This window comes from Tripterygium wilfordii, chromosome 3 (genome assembly GCF_013401445.1).
Source record: "Tripterygium wilfordii isolate XIE 37 chromosome 3, ASM1340144v1, whole genome shotgun sequence".
Lineage (NCBI taxonomy): Eukaryota > Viridiplantae > Streptophyta > Magnoliopsida > Celastrales > Celastraceae > Tripterygium > Tripterygium wilfordii.
In genome coordinates, this window is record NC_052234.1 from 6,669,008 (window position 1) to 6,688,533 (window position 19,526).

The 19,526-nt window shown below is 36.5% G+C and overlaps 2 protein-coding genes across 2 annotated transcripts; one reads left to right on the forward strand and one right to left on the reverse strand.

The window, feature by feature from the left end:
- Nucleotides 1-1,166: 1,166 nt before the first annotated feature.
- LOC119995177 (IAA-alanine resistance protein 1-like) lies at nucleotides 1,167-11,622 on the reverse strand. The gene is made up of 11 exons (XM_038841594.1): nucleotides 10,952-11,622; nucleotides 10,246-10,329; nucleotides 10,097-10,146; nucleotides 8,618-8,669; nucleotides 6,724-6,843; nucleotides 4,544-4,788; nucleotides 4,238-4,390; nucleotides 3,944-4,051; nucleotides 1,991-2,092; nucleotides 1,854-1,898; nucleotides 1,167-1,749 (listed from the first exon to the last, which is right to left on the reverse strand). The coding sequence occupies exons 1-11, from the start codon at nucleotides 11,289-11,291 to the stop codon at nucleotides 1,594-1,596; spliced, it is 1,455 nt and encodes a 484-aa protein (XP_038697522.1). The 5' UTR covers nucleotides 11,292-11,622; the 3' UTR covers nucleotides 1,167-1,593.
- A 1,206-nt stretch (nucleotides 11,623-12,828) lies between these two features.
- On the forward strand, nucleotides 12,829-14,741 carry LOC119995559 (protein FAR1-RELATED SEQUENCE 5-like). The gene is made up of 3 exons (XM_038842073.1): nucleotides 12,829-14,361; nucleotides 14,452-14,580; nucleotides 14,679-14,741. Exons 1-3 carry the CDS (start codon nucleotides 12,829-12,831, stop codon nucleotides 14,739-14,741), a joined length of 1,725 nt encoding a protein of 574 aa, XP_038698001.1.
- Nucleotides 14,742-19,526: the final 4,785 nt, after the last annotated feature.

Below are 19,526 nucleotides of genomic sequence, written 5' to 3' on the forward strand. Positions count from 1 at the left end.
ATCAAGGGTTACCAAACGAGTCGAGATAGAATCTCTTGGCAAACCCATTTATTAAACGAGTAATGTCATTGATTATAAACACACATACATACATGTAGGATGAAACATTATTCTTATTAAACAGCTCGAATTTAAATTGAAAAGAAACTCATCAGAAAAATTTTCAATTCTCCATTTGTCAAACCTCAAATAAAGTTTTGTTTCCGCAATTCAAAAGTATAAGAGGTTTTTTAAACTAATGAATCCATATTCAAAATCATTCATTCCATTTGGATCCTTCTCTCTTAAACATGGCCCCCGGGAGTTCTTTCCAGAGCTTGCTGAATATTTTTAATGGAATCTCTTGATTCGGACTAAATAATAAGCTAATGAATTGCCTTCTTTATGCCACGGGACTTCTCAATCAAATTCGTTGTAACATTCATAATGAAACAAACAAGTCGCCAGTCAACATGAGTCTCCTTCCTTTTGCTTGGCACATGTATTTTCTACTCAGACTTGGCATATTTCCCTCGTATAACTTCCTAGTCTCGTCTATATGCTTGTCATGGGGGCGTTTGAAATTGGATGGTACAAGGGAGCTTCGAACAAAATGCCCACTTCCCAAGGCATATTCTTTAGGCATTTTCCTCAAAACAACCACAATGCTATGATTTTTTACTAGGACATGAATAATGTATAAAGATTCATATTTTGTTGATATGACTGAGAATGAAAATAAGATGCCTTTTGTATTGATACAATGATCTATGTTTTGCTCATGTGATTGAAAATGAAAATAAATTGACTTTTGTATTAATAATAATAGTATAAATTTGTTAACTTGATTTTATGTAATAACGGTAAATCCAATATTGATTTTTTTTGTAATAGAGGTGACATTCAATATCGATTTAAAGATAAAAAATATGTTTGCACGCGAGACATGTGAACCCCATGTTGGGGAAATTAAAAAGAGGCCAAATAGCCCTTGTTGGAGCACAAAAAATTTTAATGGACCAACAAAATGTCACTTTTTTCCTCCCATACCCAAGCAAAAGTTCACCATTGCATTTGCTCTACCCAAGAAATATGCAACAATAGTGTAGCAGATATAAGAGATGCATTCGGCCGCATCTCAAAAATGACACTCTATGCGTAGGCCACTATATAGAAAGAAGTAAAAGAGTAGGCAATCATAATAACAAATATCATTTGAAAGATAACCACTAGCCTTACAATGACATCAAATTACACAAGCAATCTAGTTCACAGCTCCCAAGTTGTTTTTAGAATAAATAGTAGGCTTTAGGCTTCTTTCATGTTACACCTCTCAAGTCCCACCAAGCTCTAACAACTTAAACCTCCTATGAAGGATTAGGGATAAAAAGACACAATTAAAGCTACATGAAACTGATCCCTGACCTCATAGGATAAAAAAAATAATCATTGCATGAATTCACAAGTGGGTATGCCTTCCGAACTCCTTCTTGCTTTATGCCTTCGATGAACCAAATGAAAATACTAACCACAATAGAGGTGGGGCATGAGAACATAAATCCTTGATCCTGTGCAAATAATTTATAGTACAACTACACCTACATGCATGCAATCTTATTCTACAAGCGAGATACATAGGGCAACAGCCATCCCTATTATGAGAGAGGTTAACTGGATGGCTATACTTCTGAATGTAGTCTTACCACTACTATTCATCTCTGCAAGCACTCCAGCAACAGCTATGTATATAAATCCACCAGCAGTAAATCCCTGTAGAATGAAGAATACTTCATACTGACTGGAAGCCGAAATTGCAACAAAAAAAGAAGTGAAAAATAACTAAGACAATTATATTCCTCAAGGGATAGTTTCACCTCTATTAAAGATGACTGTCCTGGATCATGTCCTAAGAGCAAAGCCTACAGAAAAAACCAACAACTTTTATTTCCATTCCCATTATTTGAGGTTACCCTAGAAGAGGTTTGCCCTTATCCAGCCAAAAACTACTTACCGAGGCAGTTCCTGCTAGTGCAACCAGCGCCGATAGGAAATTGAAGAAAAGAGCTTTGGGTATGGTAAAACCTGAACTCACTAAAATACCAAAATCACCAATCTGCATGCGACAGAAAATAAAAAACAGTAAGGGTTAAGGAAAATAAAACAAGATACAGCATCTCACATGATTATTCATTAAAACTTTACATCATAACACTTTAGGAATTCTACGTCAAGAACTGAATATACCTAGTAAAAGAGAGAAAATTAAGTAGAATGACATTGAATTCTCGTAAATTCTTGTTGGAAGGAAAAGCAATAAATAGATTACGGTGTACTAACTATAAGTAAACATATTTCAAACATTCCAGAAAATAAACAAACACACACACACACACACACACACACGTATAAAGCTTTCATATAATGAAGAAGTGACTGCAAGGGTAGAAGAAACATTACTCAAAATTATACCAGCGCCTAGACAATTATAAGATGTTAATGGTACTACTACATTAATCTCAAATGTACTAGAAGAAATTAACCAGCATAGTAGCACCATAGTCCTCACAGGCTCACCATGATACAGAGCAGTGAAACTAATATGTGAACGATCAACATTGATTCCACTGTTTTAGGTCCCAATTTTTCAAATAACCAGAACAGAGAAATCACTAACACATCACATAAATTTCCCACGGCATTAACTGCAGAAACTGATGCATACTTCTCAAATCTCAAGGCAGTCCTGCATATACATGTGGCTGTTTTCTATCAAGGTGTTGAGATCATACCGAAATTTTAACAACATCAAAACTTGCAGTTCCAAAATGACCCGGTCCTAAACCTTATGACTATTTTCTTTCTACCACAAGGAACCCTGCACTCAGCAAGAAGCATTTGTGCAAAATAAAATGTGTAGGAGATTCAAGATTTACCCTCCCCAGATTCTATTACAGTGGAATCACTATGAGACAGCAGCCTCTCCTAAGAAGAGATGCAGGGAAGAGAGAGAAAGACCACTTCAGCGGGCCACAAGGAGTCAGCAACCTTTTCTAAGATCAATTATGCCTTTGCTACCTAACCAAATTGTCAAGTCCGCATAGAAATTTGCAAGCTCAACAGGGTAAAAACTAAAAAAACATTTATCCACAATGACCTTTTTACACATAAGAGGAGAGCGGATAAGCCAGTCAGAGAAGGAAATGGTGAAACAAGATATGGGAATTTCTTTCACTTCTCAGAGTAAACAAAGCTTCTACATTAGCTAGTTATTAAAAAGAATTTGGCAAATGTCAAAGCTGAAAAAATAATGGTTTCTAGTTCAACTAAAACTAGTAAACAGGGTAATCTTCCATCACTGATTTCTTTAAACAATTCACATGACATAACTCTAGTTCTCCATCTTTCAAAGTTGCTCAGAATAAAGAATATTACAACCCTAGACATTTTGTCAAATTCTCTAAGAAATTATACCTGTAGCTAAGTCTCCAAATTCACAAGAAGATTTCAAAACGTTGCATCAGATCAATTTTGTTACACGGTACTGTGCGAAGATACCTTGAGGTACAGATTATTGATTTTCGGCCAAAGAATTTTCAACTGATTCGAAATGTGCATTACATAGAAGTAACATTAAAATAAAAGGACTAGTAATGGTGGGTATCCCTATTATGCAGGGTCTGCAGATGAATACAAGTATACCACTGAAAACCATTAATATGAACATGTCAGCAAACAAAAAAGAATCAAGACTTATCATTTCCTGACTGTAACATGAAATTGCACATTCACAATCAATGGATTCATCAATCCCATGCATGTTGCAAAAATCCCAACTTTCTTTTAATTGAAAAATTATCAATGCAACAGAGTCATACCATTTAATTCCTTCCCTGATAAGCCATGCTTCATAATATACAAAGAAGATGCTTAAAGAGAAAAGGTCAAAAGAAGTCTGTGATCAAACCTCTTGGGGAAGTTCATGTGCAAGTAAAAATAGAGTTCTAGACCATCCACCAACTGATCCATAGAGAAGGAAAGCACTTCCTAAAGCCATTCCATCCGTAAAATTGTGCTGCAACATTGACAAACATTCAGCCTAAAGGAAATTTTCTTTTCGGTCAATGTTTATATTAATATATTTCTTTTCCATTGTTTTTGTTTTTCTATTGCTTTGTTAGAAAGAGATTTTAAATGGTAGGACTTCAACTCAAGAAGGACTAGATGATAGCTCAATCATAAACAACACAGGTCTACTTACAACACCATCAGAGAAAAGATTGAGGTATCCAAACACAAGATTTGATGGTGATTTTGCGGGCTTTTCCTTAGTCAAGGAAGCAATACCATCACTGAAGCTATTATCAGCATCTACCTCTGGTTTGACATCCCCGGTACCAGAGGTCATCTTTCTCTAAAGAAGCAAGCAGACCAGGTCATGAGTGATATCATAAATACCGACATTTATATCAATTAAATCATTCAATAAAATTATTTTCTATTCACCAGGAGTTACAACTTAACAAAGAAAAAAAAAATATGCTTGTAATTAATTAAGACCACTTACCTTCCAAAGAGATTCATTTTGACTTAAATTATCTCCATCCAAAGAGTCATCTGTCCTTTCATGCAACTCTTTTCTCTGTGAAGATCGAGATGATGTTTTTTCATTATCATTATTATCATTGTTCAAGTTTCTATTCATCTTATGGTGATGATTATGATGACTATGACTCCAGGTGTTAGCTGCCCCTGAGTTATCTTCAACATACCTCACCAACTTCTCCACTACAAGAAAGAGTAGAATTCCGGCTGCAATAACCAATATTTTCAGTAAGAATTCGAGGTGTATCAAGGTTAACGTAGGACAACAGAAAATAGGTTGGCAAGATTATAATACATCACACAACTTTGACACTGCATTAGACAGCACTAGATCAAGACAAGAAAACTTCAAGTTGTTTTTTCCTTTGTTCTTCTTCTTGAGCTGGAAATTCCAATACAACCATGAAGAAGAAGTATCCAACACTTTATAGTGAGGTAATGCAGATCTAACTCCAGAAAAATCCCAAGGCACATTTTTTTTTCTGGAAAATCATCTTCGCATGCACAAGAGATGGTTTTCTGGGAGATATCACGGCAAACAAGGCTTAGATTTTGAAGAGAGAGCATTAATAGAGTTTGGGACCTACAAACAGAAATAAGAAGCAAATAGAGTTAAAAGGAAAAATATTTATGAAAGGAAAGGGAATGACTGAGACTTGCAGGATAATAGAAAGTTTGAAGAGATTTGCAAGCTATGAGCTTTTAACTCGAGAAAGAAATAAAGCCAGATCTAAAAGAGAGAAAAACAACAGAGGAAAGAAGAGAGGAAGGTGAAAGATGGACATACAAGGAACACATGTTGAAAAAGGAAGAGAACTTTATTCATTAAAGAGTAAGGAATTGACTACTTCCATTAGGGCAAATGATTTAAAATGCTGGGAAGACAAAAGTGAGGGTTTTGGAAATACAAAACACGGTATAATTTGGATCAATCCTCAGGCACTTCATTAATATACCATAGTTCAAATTAACCATAAAAAAGAAGCAAACAGGTTGATTGTCTAATCCTCGATACTCTCATTATCTGCTGACAAATGGTAGGAAAGGAAACAACACCTTATGTACATGGCTCCAGAGGGGTCTGAGATGGGGCATAAATATGCAACCTTAACCTTGCATAACAAAGATACTATCTTCAAAGTTTAAACCTATGACCCCTAAGATGCAACGAGGCAACTCTATCATCTGCTATAAAATGAAATTTTATAAAAAAAAAAAAAAATAGTTATGAGGGGATATGTGGCATAGGCAAACAGGTTACAGGTATTCCTTACCATACACATTTTGAAATTTTATCACATTATTATTCTAAAATGATTCAACAAAATTACATAGCTAATCCATGAAAGAACACTTCAAATTTGTCAGGACATACAGTTCTCTGTCTAATGCTTGAAAATCCACATCAAGCCATTAGACATGTGTAGTTGCAATTGTTTGAGGGAGAGAGAATTGTCTCTACAGAAATGGTTTGTCTTCACTGAGATTAAATGCCCTAAGAAATATCCATTATAGCAATATCTTTAAACTTAAAATATAGGAAAGTATGGAAGTATTAAACCAAGTAAGACCTCAGTTAACTAGTCCAAACAGAAACTGGCCATAGAGAATAGTATCACCAAATTAGATTAAAAAAAGGGCCAGTTAAGTATTTCCACTAGTATCTTTATTCTCATCAGAGAAGTATTGTCAGGGGTAAAGTTCCATATCTAGAAGCTCTCCATCTGCCCAGAAGGAAGAAAGCAAACTCATCCATCAGAACTGAATGGAGTTCATGAATGGAGGCATGACCACAGACCAAGTGCGTCCCGTACTCCTAAATGAAACATCATACTGCCTCCATGTTACCACCCAACATCTGCTAAAAATAACCTTCCAAGGGGCTTTTTCCTTACTTGATCATATCCAGCTTGCATAAATTTTAAGTTAACCAAGTTGATTATAAGTTGTTGCTACATAGCTACTAGGTTATTTTGCCATTTGAGATACCCACTTAGATCAATTACATTTCCACCAAAAAAAAAACCCACATTATTTTACATCTAATGAAAATTCATTTCAGACAATTTACATGATTGTATCTACTTTGCTTGTACTGATGAGCATTGTATGTAAACTGATTGACAGAAAGTGCATACTTACACAAAACAGAAATTCCCACAGAAAGGTCTGTCAGAGAATGAGAATGTGAATGTCCACTTCCAACATGAAAATGATGTGGAAGGTCTGCATGTTGATCATGCGAGTGAGATTGTTCACCACCTACAAAACATAGTTTGTTAGTTTAGATACATGACTAATTCTAGCATTAGGACTTAATAGTACATAATCAATGCATATCTTTTTTTATTCTGGCATATGCCAACGAATGAAGAAAGCACTCAAGAGCAGTTCTTTAGTGATCACCCCAAGAGTTTTCTACTTAATCTTTTCACTGTGTCTTTGATTCTGACAATCTAACGCAATGTTATATATTTCCTACTCTCTTTCGCTCTCACACACAAACATATAACTTGGTATCATGCCTCATCGACCAGTTTTCCTTTTCATATTTAGGCAAATACACATTCTTTTGGTCCCTTGTGTAAAAGCAGTTCTGGAGAAAGGCTAAATGGATTTAGGAGCAAAATAAGACAGATATCCCCTTCTTAGTAAAGTAGCAAGCTCAAGGCAAGATAGAAGAAGAAGCTGTTCTCAGACATCTCAGAAAGATATAAGAATCCAATAAAACAGTCCTGCCGACAAGTAGCCCCGGTACGGCCGACAAATACAAAGAGTGAAGGTGCAACACTATTATACCCAAAGGTTAGCCCAGTCACTTGTGAGTTAATACGAGTTATCTTTCTCTTTCTTGATACAAAGAACCTCATTTTTACAAAGGCGGATTAGAAAAGATGCAATCCAGGTCACCTGATTCATCAAAAAAAAGAGGGGAATCTCAACTGACAGAACCAAATAATACCTTTAGAGTTCTATGGCAAACCAACTACCTACAAGAGTCACATCTCCCAATTGATCTAGTTTGAATCCCCCTCCCAGCAAAAACACGGAAAAGAACAAAAAAAATTGGAACGGGGGGTGAAGAAAAGCATCTGCATATCCAGAGTTCTCATAGATTGCCATAACCCCGATGATTCCTGTTTTGGAACCGTTGCTTGCAATGAAGGACCATTTTACAGAAGATTCGGAATTCGGCAAAAAGCAAGCCTTTAACAGTTGTTAATCATTTCATAATTTGAATAATTTACAGAAAAAGAAAAGGCAACCATAGGAATCTAAAGCATTGTTAGCAAGATAAAAAATCAGCCCACTGCAACTGTCCATAAATCTGTCTGCCACAATTCATTTGTTGAGAGAGAGAGAGAGAGAGATAGTGAGATTGAAGGATTTCCTTTTGCAAGAGAGAAGAAACAAATGGGTTTGGTGGAATGTCAATAATGAGAAGTAGAACAAAATGTCATAATGCACATTACAATGTCAGACACACACAACAAACAAATGTTGGATTTACATACTTTCACTCTTCTTATGTATTTTAAAGAAGCCTAACCCTTTGCCAGAATGTTCCATAAAAAGTGGCAGATCATGTTCCTATTTTCAGTGCACATTCCTATCTGGGTTTTCTATAACTACTAGCTTCTTAACGCCAGAAGACATGTACATAATGTGACACAAAACTTTCAAAACCGTACATCGTTCATACATGATGAACACTTTACTAGAGAAAAAATTTAAGCAGGAGTGAGAAAGACGCTCTCCAGTAGCCTAATTAAATATCTCCAGAAGACATATCTACTGCATCAAAATATGTGCAGATAGAGACTTTCCTTCCCTTTGTTTAATAATAATCGGCAATGTCATTGCATGGTACAGATGGCAACCATTTTCATTTTTCAGAACTACACAAAAAGAATAAAAAGGCCCATACAATCAGAAGCGGAACAGCCTAGGCAAATGTACACTCCAAAATCATGAAAAATTTTCCAGCAACGAAAAAGAAATATCTAAGAGAAAAAGCATGCTATCAGTGTCATACCAAAAGCATGTGGTAGTTGGTGAAGAAAAGCATCGCCTAACATAGCTCCTGCCTGCAAATAGCAAAGTTATAAAAGAAACAAAACCACTCAAAATAAGCAATAACACGAGGAAAATATCCAATTTAAAGCAACTACAATTACTAACAATGGCAAATTCACTTGAAAATCAAACTCACCAGCAACAGGAATGGAAAATAATGTAAGATTATTTTAAAAAAATGAAAGACATAAATGTGCCGGGATTTTTGACAAAAGAAATGCACATGTCAAGGGAAAAGAAAATACATTATATTATGCAGAGTGCAGGAGTTACATTTGAATGCAAACCATTTGTAAACATACTAAGAATATTTGAAGAAGTGTAAATCTTTAATGCGTCAAGCAATGTTAAAACTGTCTCAATGGGTATGTAATTTCTGTTCTGAAGGGAGAATTCTAAAACTAAACTAGTAAACGGAGTAGGATATGGTTTATTCTGTTTATCAACATCCCACCATTCAAGATGATGGACACAGCCTTCCAAGTAAAATAAGTACCACTGATACAAAAAAAGAAAGGGGGAAGGGGAACCTGATTGTAATGCAATCGCAAGAAGAAAAAAAAAATGAAAATCAAACAGAAATATGGTAAAAATTCTAACACAAAATCTGTTACCCTTGACTTACATTATGAATATCAGTATATCACCTAGAGGAAAAGAAGATTTATATAGAACGATGAACACCTAAGCATAAAACTCCCGTAGTAGGTAGGGTCAGATACTGGCAAGATGTACGCAGACCTTACCCCCACAAAATATGTGGAGAGGCTGTTTCCATGAAATGAAATTGTGACCTCAAGGTTGCACCCCTACAACTCCACTAGGCCACATGTTTGCAATTCTCGTGCACACGCCTATTGCAATGGGCAGTGTCAGAGAAAGGCAGGATGTACGCAGACCTTACGTCTACATAATATGTCGAGAGGCTATTTATAGAAATTGAACCCGTGACCTCTAGGTTGCACCCTTGCAACTTTACTACTGGGCCACATGATCGCCTATGGCCCAATGGTAGACATTTTATATTTGACAAAACCAGTATTAAGTTTTCTCAGCATTATAGAACAATTGAGACACATAAGTATCATATTTAGAAAATAATGGAAGTACGAAACAACATTCAAATCATGAAACCCATATAAATCTATTATCAGACAATCTTTGAACTGAAAGAAAGCAAAACTAGAGATGAAACAAAGAATAACTCATTCTATATTGATGATAATAGGGAAGAAATATCATGCAAGATCTCAAAAAACACCCCGTATAGTAATAGTTAAGAATAAAACTGAATAAAATTAATGATGGAAACAAAGGGTGTGAAGCAGCTTCAATGATGAAAAAAAATGGAAAAGTAATATTTAAGCACACAATCCATGATCTATCAAAAAACTTACAATCAATATTCATTATTAAGTAATAAGGTGAAGGATCTAACCCCAAACAAGGCCAACGAATCAACAACTGCCTTGGACAGTTTTCCTTGTACTGAAATAAATCAACAAATGCATTGTTTGTTCACCCATATAGGTAACGATAACTAAAGTCATGAGCTAGCTTCAAAGTATATCTAGGCAAGTTACTTACTGAATATCACCGGCAAGATAATCAAGCAAATGAAGGAAGCTAAGCTCACCAAGAGTGAGCAGCCCAATGCGCGAAACCAAAGGCCTAGCATAGGGAAAAAAAACTAAAGTAAGAGAAACTTTTAGATCATATGTTCAACCCTCACTTTCAACACAATAATAGGAGATAGAACACACATTTCAGATTATACTGAATGCTAACAAGTTAACAAAACCCAGAATAATCAGTTATATTTTCACTTTTCAGTAAAAGAAACAACACACCATTGTTATAAAACATTAAGCAAGTTCAACTAGATTAAACAACTTTAATTTTGGTCTGGGTAATCCACCTTTTTGCTTGTCACCAAATGCACACTTTTCCATTAGGTAGTATGCTTTTCACTCATCAGGTTAATTTCCCAGCTCATATATGTAGGCTTATATGCAGGAACTAACATACATTTCCCATATAAAAAGTACTATATGTCCCATCAAGCCTCATCGCATAACTCACTAATGGAAACTATTGGTTTCTCTTCTTTCCACCCACATTCAAGAAACAAAACACCTCAATCAAAATAAATCCTTAAAAAAATGAAGCAGTCCGAGTACTAACTATGTGGACAAAGTAGGCAATGGAGTAGAAACAAACAGTAAAGCACTTAACTCATCCAAATAAACTTTGTAACCAACACAATCTCGTAGAAGGGAATGACAGCAAGTACCTAAACCGGAGAGTTTCGAACTTCCATGATGCTCATACTCATGATCATCGTCATGACGGTAGGATCCAAAACCATTCCGCATCATATCCTCCTCTTCGGCCAATTCTTCCGGGAGCAGCATTCTCTTCTTCTGTTCATGACTATCAACATGGCGGTGCTGGTGATTGTGGTGGTGATGATCGCCGTGTCCATGGTCACACTGATGGTAGTGATGTCCGTGAAGGTCCTCGTGTTGCGGCGTAGAACAGGATCCACTTCCCAAGCGCAGATCGAAACAAAGGCAGAGAACCACCGCTAGCAATAGCAAGGAACTCCATTTATGACGAGACGACATTCGCATTCTCGCGAAAAAAGGGCGTGTTTGGATGGAATCAGGAACGCCGGCCCTTGCAGGTGCCTTCGATTGTGATATAGCAAACAGCGCACAAGAAGAGTACGATTATGCCGATTATGATGCCAAATGTGACCACATCCATTCAATACCAGTTCTACTTGTACCCCTCCCTCTGTTTCTTTTATCCTTGGAGGAAACCCTTCTGTGCTTTAAAACGGTTTCCTAACATGAAAGAACTCCCCCATTAAAACTTGGGGCTTCATGGGCCCCATCATCACTCCATTTGTCTTGCACCCTTGTTTCAACCGTCCGATGCATTTAGTAGCAACCGCGGTTAACGGAGCTAAACAAACTTTGGCACGGATTTGGGGGCTCTCAAATTCTTCCAAATTTGAGTCTCTCAAATTGCCCTCATCTCTACCGTCCATCTAATTCAAAGACAGCAAATAAGTCACGTGGCCTCACTATTCCCAAAATTCATGAAAAATAAGAGGGATTTTTCCCACGCAAAACATTCGTCCAAATTTGAGACCCAAAACAATAGATAGGCTCTCTCGTCCTGTTCCACAAAGTTTCCATGAAATCTTTTGCTGAAGGATATTTTGCTGACTTCAGATCACTTTGTGCCCTCTCCCTCCTAGATCTGAGTATGTTTCTCCTTTATCTTTTTTTGTGGTAATTAGATGGAATAACATTCAGAAAATACAATGGATTTACTCTCGTCCTTTCTAATGTGGTATTGCTTCGAATGTGCCGAAATTAGTATTTGTGCATCTTGTTTCTACATTTGTGGGGGAGGAGGGTGGGCGAAGGAAAGGAAATGAAAGCCCAAAAAAAATTGTTCTCGCAACAGTTATTGCATAAGAGAATTTCAAAAAATTCTTTATGGGTTAGTTATTGCAGTGTCATTGTTGTTATGAATGTGATCTCTGTTTGGTCTTTTTCAGAGTTCATTGTTTTTTTTTGGCATTGGCTTTATAGGTATTGAATATGAATGTGATCTCTGATAAAGGCAATTTGACTCCTGAAATTGGTTTGGAATTTAACACACTCGATGAGGCTTGGAATTATTGGATTGATTATGGCAAACATATGGGATTCTCTGTTAGAAAAGCGTTTGTGAATAAAAGTAAAAAAGATGGACGGGTTACTACGAGGGGTTTTGTTTGCTCAAAAGAGGGTGTGCGGAGAGTAGACCAACGTCAACTCAATCCTGATAGTCATAGAGATGAGACAAGAACCAATTGTCCTGTGAAATTGTCTCTTTCATTGGTGCAGGATAGTGGAAAGTATAGGGTTTATGAATTTGTGGCTGAGCATAACCGTCTCCTAAATCTAGCAAACACCACATATATGATGAGGTCACAAAGAAACATCTCTGAGGTGTAAGGTTTTGAGATAGATTTGGCATGTAGTGGTGGCATTAAGCTTAAGAAGGCACATGAGTTGATGAGTAGACAAGCTAGTGGGAGAAGCAACCTTGGCTTCACCAAAGATGATCAAAAATACTACCTCCGAACAAAAAGGGAAAAGGATATGGAGTATGGTGAAGCTGGCTCTATTCTCAGGTATTTTCAGGAAGAGACTATTTGAAAACCCTTCTTTTAACTATGCTGTTCAGTTAGATAATGAGGAACAAATTACGAATATATTTTGGGCAGATTCTAGAATGCTTATTGATTACATTTACTTCGGTGATGTGATTATTTTTGATACAACCTATGGTACTAACAAAGCTTTGAGACCTCTAGCTGTTTTTACTGGTTTTAATCACCATAGAGGTATTATAGTTTTTGGGGCTGCACTTCTATATGATGAAACAATAGCATCATTTAAGTGGCTTTTTAAGACATTTTTAGCTGCACACAAGGAAAAAATGCCTCAAACAATTTTTACAGATCAAGATGCTGCAATGGCTAAGGCAATAAATGAAGTGATGCCAAACACATTTCATGGTTTATGCAGTTGGTACATAATGCAAAATGCCATTAAGCATTTGGCTTATTTGCAAAAGGGTGATTCTACTATTCTGGAAGAGTTTGCGAAGTGCATGTTCCACTATGAAAATTCTTTTGAATTTGAAGAGGCTTGGGATGCCATGAATGATAAATACAACACTCATGAAAATAGTTGGTTGCAGGGAATTTACTGCTTGAAGAAGAAGTGGGCTACATGCTACTTGAAATACATATTTACTTTGGGGTCAAGGAGTACTCAAGCAAGTGAAAGTATGAATAGTGATGTGAAGGATAATTTGCAATATGATGTTAGTATCGCCAAGTTTTTTGGTCACTTTGAGAGGGTAGTGCAAGACAAAAGACATAATGAGTTGAAAGCTGATTTTGATTCAAGGGAAAAGTCACCTACATTAGCCTACAAAAACTCACCTATGTTGCAACAAGCTTCAAAAGTGTACACACCTAACATGTTTAAGAGATTCCAAAAACAGCTTGATTGTGCAACTGCAGCAACCATAGTATATTCTGATAATAGCAAGGAAGTAGAGGAATACAAAATTAGCCTTTTAAAATCAAATGGACAATGGGTTGTATTGTTCAATCCCAAAGACAAAACAATCTCATGTAGCTGTGGTCTGTTTGAAAGTCTTGGAATTTTATGTTGCCATGCGTTGAAGGTCTATGATCGATTTGATGTAAAATACATTCCCGAAGCTTACATTATGAAAAGATGGACAAGAATGGCAAAGAGTGGTTATACTGAAGATGAGGGACAAATTATTGTTGAAGATGTTAATCTTCAAGTTACAAAAAGATATAGAAGTTTATGTCCAAGGATGGTACGATTAGCATCACGAGCTAGTGAAGATAAGGAGATATTTGCTATGGTCTTGGCAACAATGGAGGAGCTGGAAAAGAAAGTTGATAACCAGTTGACAATGAAACAGGATATTATACGTGAGTCATCTCAGAATGAGCAACCATCCCAACTTGTAATGGGGAACATTAAAGGGATTAAGAAGCGAGTAGTAGGTCGTAAGGGTGGGAAACAACCTTTATCTTTTCTGGAGAGGCAACTAAATGGAAAGGGAAAAAGAACCTCAAGAAATATATCCAAGGTATATGTTTTATTATTCATGTATCCTCCATATTAGACTTTATTATTGTTATTCATAAATTGACACTAACCTTGAAAAATGTTTATGCAGGACGATGCTTCTTGTTCTCAAACTCCAACCAATAACATGGAAATGCAAGGACAACTATCAATGCCAATTTCAACATTTGAATCTCCTTTGGTGCATAGGCCTGCAACCAGTTTCTTGGAATTGTTATCAGTGAGTTTATATACATAAATAAAAAAATTTATCAGTGAGTTTATATTATGTGTGTGAGCTTCGTGGACCAAATTACTTCATGGATTCAACTTTTACAGGGACAAATCTTTATTGGTGCTATTCAATCCTCCCAAGCACCATATGACTTCATGGATTTGTAGTAGCTGAAGTGTAGATTAATATGAGCTAAAGATTTTGGTTTATTTTGCTGCTGTAAATGGAATGAATGGATATGAATTTTCCATTTTTGATAGTTGGGATTCTGTTTTGTAAAAGGATGTTATGCTTTGCTCATATTGTATTGCCTTGTGGGCATTTTATGTATATAATGATATAATGCTTATTGGAAAGGATACTATAATGCTTTTTTTACAATTCTTTTGTAATTTGGACATAACATTGATAGAATGATCATTGTCCTGTAAGTTTACAAATCTGTTGTAACAAGCTTTGATTTCATACTGCAAACAAATACAAGCTACAAGCATAATGTTCACTAAAGGACACAGCAGACAAGAATAGCAAAAGTAATGGCAATAGTGGAAATAGAAATCACCCAGCAGTTGCAATCAAACAAAAGGAATTTGTCATCTGGAAATAGAATCGCCCAACAGTTGCAATCAAACAAAAGGAAAGTAACTCACAAATTTTTCACTTGAGATTAAAACCACTATTGGTACATACAGCTAAATTAGTTCAATACAAAGAAAGGTGGGTTTTTTTGAAAAATAACCCCCGCTAATAAAGAATTTTTAAATTTAACATTTCTTTTCAAAACACTTAAATATAACCCTTTTGACAAAGGAAAAGACAAAATTACCCTTGCACGGTTCAAAATGTTGAAAGCCAACAGTAACCGTCTCGAATTGCGTAATACCCATACTTTCATCTTCTTCTTCGTTTATTCACACACGAGCAAGATAAAAAATTCTCTCACATCTGCATCTTCTTCCTTCATCTTCTTCGTTCTTCCGAGAATACCACTTTGTTGGAATTTCTTCTGGTTTTTTACCAACGAACAACAACGACAAACGTGACTAAGGTTAGTTTCATTTCATGGATTGACGGTGTTGGTTTTACGTTATCTTTGTTTGAATATTCGTTCATATGTATGAGATTTTTGAAAGATGTTAGTGAAACAGTCATGCGTGTAACATATATGTTATAGGGTGTTGGGTTTCGTTGGTAAAGGCGTGCATGTTGGTTGTTATCAGTTTTATAGTACACGTAAAAAGGTGTTGTACTATTCATGAAAGTTTGTACCTTTTTCGTTGATAACTGCTTTTATTTAAGTTGATAACTATATTACTTTTAGGTTGATAACTGTATTACTTTTAGGTTGATAACTTTATTACTTTTTCGTTGGGAACTGTATTACTTTTTCGTTGAGAACTGTATTACCTTTTTCGTTGATAAATACATATATATTTAGTTGATAACTGTTTTGGTTTTGTGTTTATGTTTGATAAACTTATTTTACACTTTTCATATACATGCAGATTTGACATAAAATGGCGTACAAGATTCCAATCAATGAGAGATTTGGTGCCAAGGTTCTTTCTTTTTCAAAGTTATATGAAACAATATGCGATATCAGGAGTAAGCTGAGCGAAGATCAGCTGACTTTGTTTAGGGGAACCTGTTTTGGTGCTTTCTTACAACTAAAAAACATTAAATGGGCTCCACAGATTGTACATCAACTCCTCCTTTGGCAAGTACAATCAAAAGAGGATGAAAAGAAAGGGAAGTTGGTGTTTTTGATTGGTGGAAAAGAATCTAGTTTTTCAATAAGGGAATTTAACCTCATAACTGGACTGAGGTGTCACTCCCTACCAGACATCTCATTATATTTGAAAGAGATGGAGAAGTCTGGTGAACCTAGAGTGGGCTTGCAGAATAAGTATTTCAATGGAAGCTATAATATTTCATGCCAAGAGTTACGAAGGACTTTTATGCAGTGCCAAGATCCAGAAGATGTCTTTAAGTTGACAATTGTATATTTTGTTGAGTATGTACTCTTAGGTAGAGACGTGAAGCTGTTGATTGATGTTGATTTCATGAATCTGGTTGATTATGTTGATATGTTCAACAAGTACCCATGGGGGACTTTGTCCTACAAGAAGATAATACAATCCCTGACTAATTGTCTTGTTGGAAGGTCCGACAAATTTAAGGCCAAGCAGAATGATTATGAATGGTAGAATCTACTGGGCTTTCCAACTATGGGTATATGAGGTTATTCCCAGTATTGCAGCAAGTTTTATAGACTGTGTTAATTTGAATTTGTTGCCTAGAATGTTGAAATGGTCATCAACTAAGGCACCAAAGTCGAAGACTGTCGACGATATATTGGAGGTGGATGAGGAAATTATATTTTTCTGGTTTATAATGAAAATGTTTAGTTTGATGATTTACAATTTAGATGTTTTATTTGTTATTGAGAATTTTATGTTGGTATTGTTATATTTACGTTGGTATTGTATATATTTACGTTGATAATATAATTTAGATGTTTTAATTTATATTATTTTTTCATCTTCAGGTTACAGTCTTTGAAATGGTCAACACACACTCAGAAAGTGACCAAGACTACACATTTAATTGTGAAGGGAATGTAAGTGTCTTGTTAAAGAAGGCAAAGAAAGTCAAGCAACCCATTTAGAACCCTGGAGCTGACTCTAATGTCAGTTCAGTTAAAAAGTCAGATGATACATTTGAGATGGGATTGCTTGTGAGTTCGTTGATCAGGTGATTGGTCAAGGATACTCTTGCTGCATTAGAAAATAAACTGGATGGGAAGATAAATGATATCTCGGTGAGACTCAGTTCTATTGAGCACGAGATTGTGGGCCTAAAATCTGCTCAGAAGTTGAGCAAAAAAGAAGAAGAAAAGAAAATTGTACATGATCAAGTTGAGGAAAATGAAGAAAAGGTGGGGATTAAGAGGAAGATTGTGAAGATGAGAGCGATAAGAAAGGGGAAGCATGTAAAGAAAAATACTCTAAGAAGGAGCTCACGTTTAATGCCGAAGGCAGCCAAAGAAATATCAGAGTTACAAGAGTTGGAGAAGAAGAAAAAAGTGGGTTTGGAATAGCTGATTTCTAGGAGAAAGAAGGCTTCAATGAAGAAGAAGCCTTCTTTAAATGATGATAAAGATGGAGTTGGAGCTGAGCATGTGGAAATTGGGCACCTGGAGAAGGGTGATATAACATCTATCGAGGGGGAAGATCACTTGACAACTGGATCCAATGAAGTTTTCGATAAAATTATTAGCGATATTATTGAGAAGGTGGATCAGTTGCCAACTGAAACAATCGATGATGATGATGATGCAAATAGATTTTATGTTGCCCCCCATGTCGATGAGATTGTTGATGATGATGATTGTCATCTTGATAATCCTTATGTAGCAATTGAGAAGGGTTACAGTGTTGATATCATCGTTGATGATAAAGTTGATAATGACCAGTTTGAAGTTGATAACAGTAAACTTAAGGTTGATAGCTGCATTTTTTATTTTTTATTTTTTTAATAATAACACACTACCGCTACCGCATACTACTATAAGAAAATACCCCCCCACACTTGAACAACGCAGTGTCCCCAATGCGTAAAAGATAAAACAAAGAAAAGCACACAAATGGGAACAACACAACCTGAGAGTAATCACGAGGGAGGTGGAACATTGTGTGGCGGACGCCCCAAAAAAACCGTAAGTGCCTCCTGGTGATGACGCACATGCTCAGCAATACGTGTTTCCTTTTCGAGAGGAGCATCAGTGTACATATCGGCACCCGTCTTGGATGAAGTGGTAGGTGCAGCAACAGCCTTGCGCTTTCCCATATTCCCTACGAAAAGAACAAACAAGTTGGTATGGAAACAGTTGATATAAAACACCGGCAAGAAAATAGATTTACAATCAACAATGTTTCCCATTGAACGGCACACCAGCATATAGGGACACCATACCGCACACTCAGCCATGCAATATACAAAATATTTCAAGACCAAGATAGGCCTCTGGGTAGCCAAAACAAAGGCATAGGTAGCACATTTCACACGATAGAGAACTTAGTAGGAATGAATCTCCTAATTAGAGAATGAGTGCATAAATTGTGAGAACATCCCAAAAGATGAAGACTAGTTCGGTGTGGCATTCTATCAAACACATTGTGCTCAATTGAAATTCGCAAGAGAGAGCACACAAATTAGAACCCATATGAAGCATCACCACTCAGCGAAAACAAGAGAAGAGAAAGATGTGCGAAATTAGTATAGAAACAGCAACACATTTGCACAATCAGTACTCAAATCCTACGAATTCATATGCCATAAGTTAAATCTAATACCCAATTGATACACAGAACAGTGCCATACCAGAGAGGTTGGAGCATGAGAAAGCAATGGCAAGAAGACACGATACCTGGTCCGTGGGAACAGTGGCTGTGCAGGACAACGGTGGCAAGGAGGAGGGCGGCCCGTGGTGTGTGTACGAATGAAGGAAATTGGCCTAGTGTGGGAACTTAGAAGACAAGGCCGATGAGAGGCCCATATGATAGAGTAATTTCACCCACTTACCCGGAGTAGCCGCTCAATCGGCCAGGGGCGCTCGAGCAGCAAAAACCGAAGCTGCTGTTCCAGAAGGCTGATAATTCGCCGCTCGATCGCTACGTACCACTCGAGCGGACAAATTAACCAGTTTATTTATTTATTTTTTTTAACAATTGAAAAGAAAAGAACATAGACGCACACAACACGAATCATGGAAAATTAATGAACACAAACAACTAAAAATAAGACGGTCGGAGACTTAGCTGATCGATTTAAGCCGTGACATGTAGTCAAGAAAAATGAACCAAGCCTTCCCTTGGGTTACCTCCCAAACAGTGCTAAATTTAACGTCTTCAGTCAGACGTGGCACTCCAATCCATAAATCACTTCGAATC

What these genes read in the sequence shown, in the direction of transcription:
- LOC119995177 (XM_038841594.1), bottom strand. Translation starts at nt 11,291, where the DNA reads ATGCGAATGTCGTCTCGTCATAAATGGAGTTCCTTGCTATTGCTAGCG. An exon ending in CCAACTACCACATGCTTTTG is followed by an intron (nt 6,844 to 8,617) that starts GTATGACACTGA and finishes TATGTTTTGTAG; the next exon opens with GTGGTGAACAATCTCACTCG. An exon ending in CACATGAACTTCCCCAAGAG is followed by an intron (nt 2,093 to 3,943) that starts GTTTGATCACAG and finishes TGTCGCATGCAG; the next exon opens with ATTGGTGATTTTGGTATTTT.
- LOC119995559 (XM_038842073.1), top strand. Translation starts at nt 12,829, where the DNA reads ATGGTGAAGCTGGCTCTATTCTCAGGTATTTTCAGGAAGAGACTATTT. An exon ending in CCTCAAGAAATATATCCAAG is followed by an intron (nt 14,362 to 14,451) that starts GTATATGTTTTA and finishes ATGTTTATGCAG; the next exon opens with GACGATGCTTCTTGTTCTCA. An exon ending in GTTTCTTGGAATTGTTATCA is followed by an intron (nt 14,581 to 14,678) that starts GTGAGTTTATAT and finishes CAACTTTTACAG; the next exon opens with GGACAAATCTTTATTGGTGC.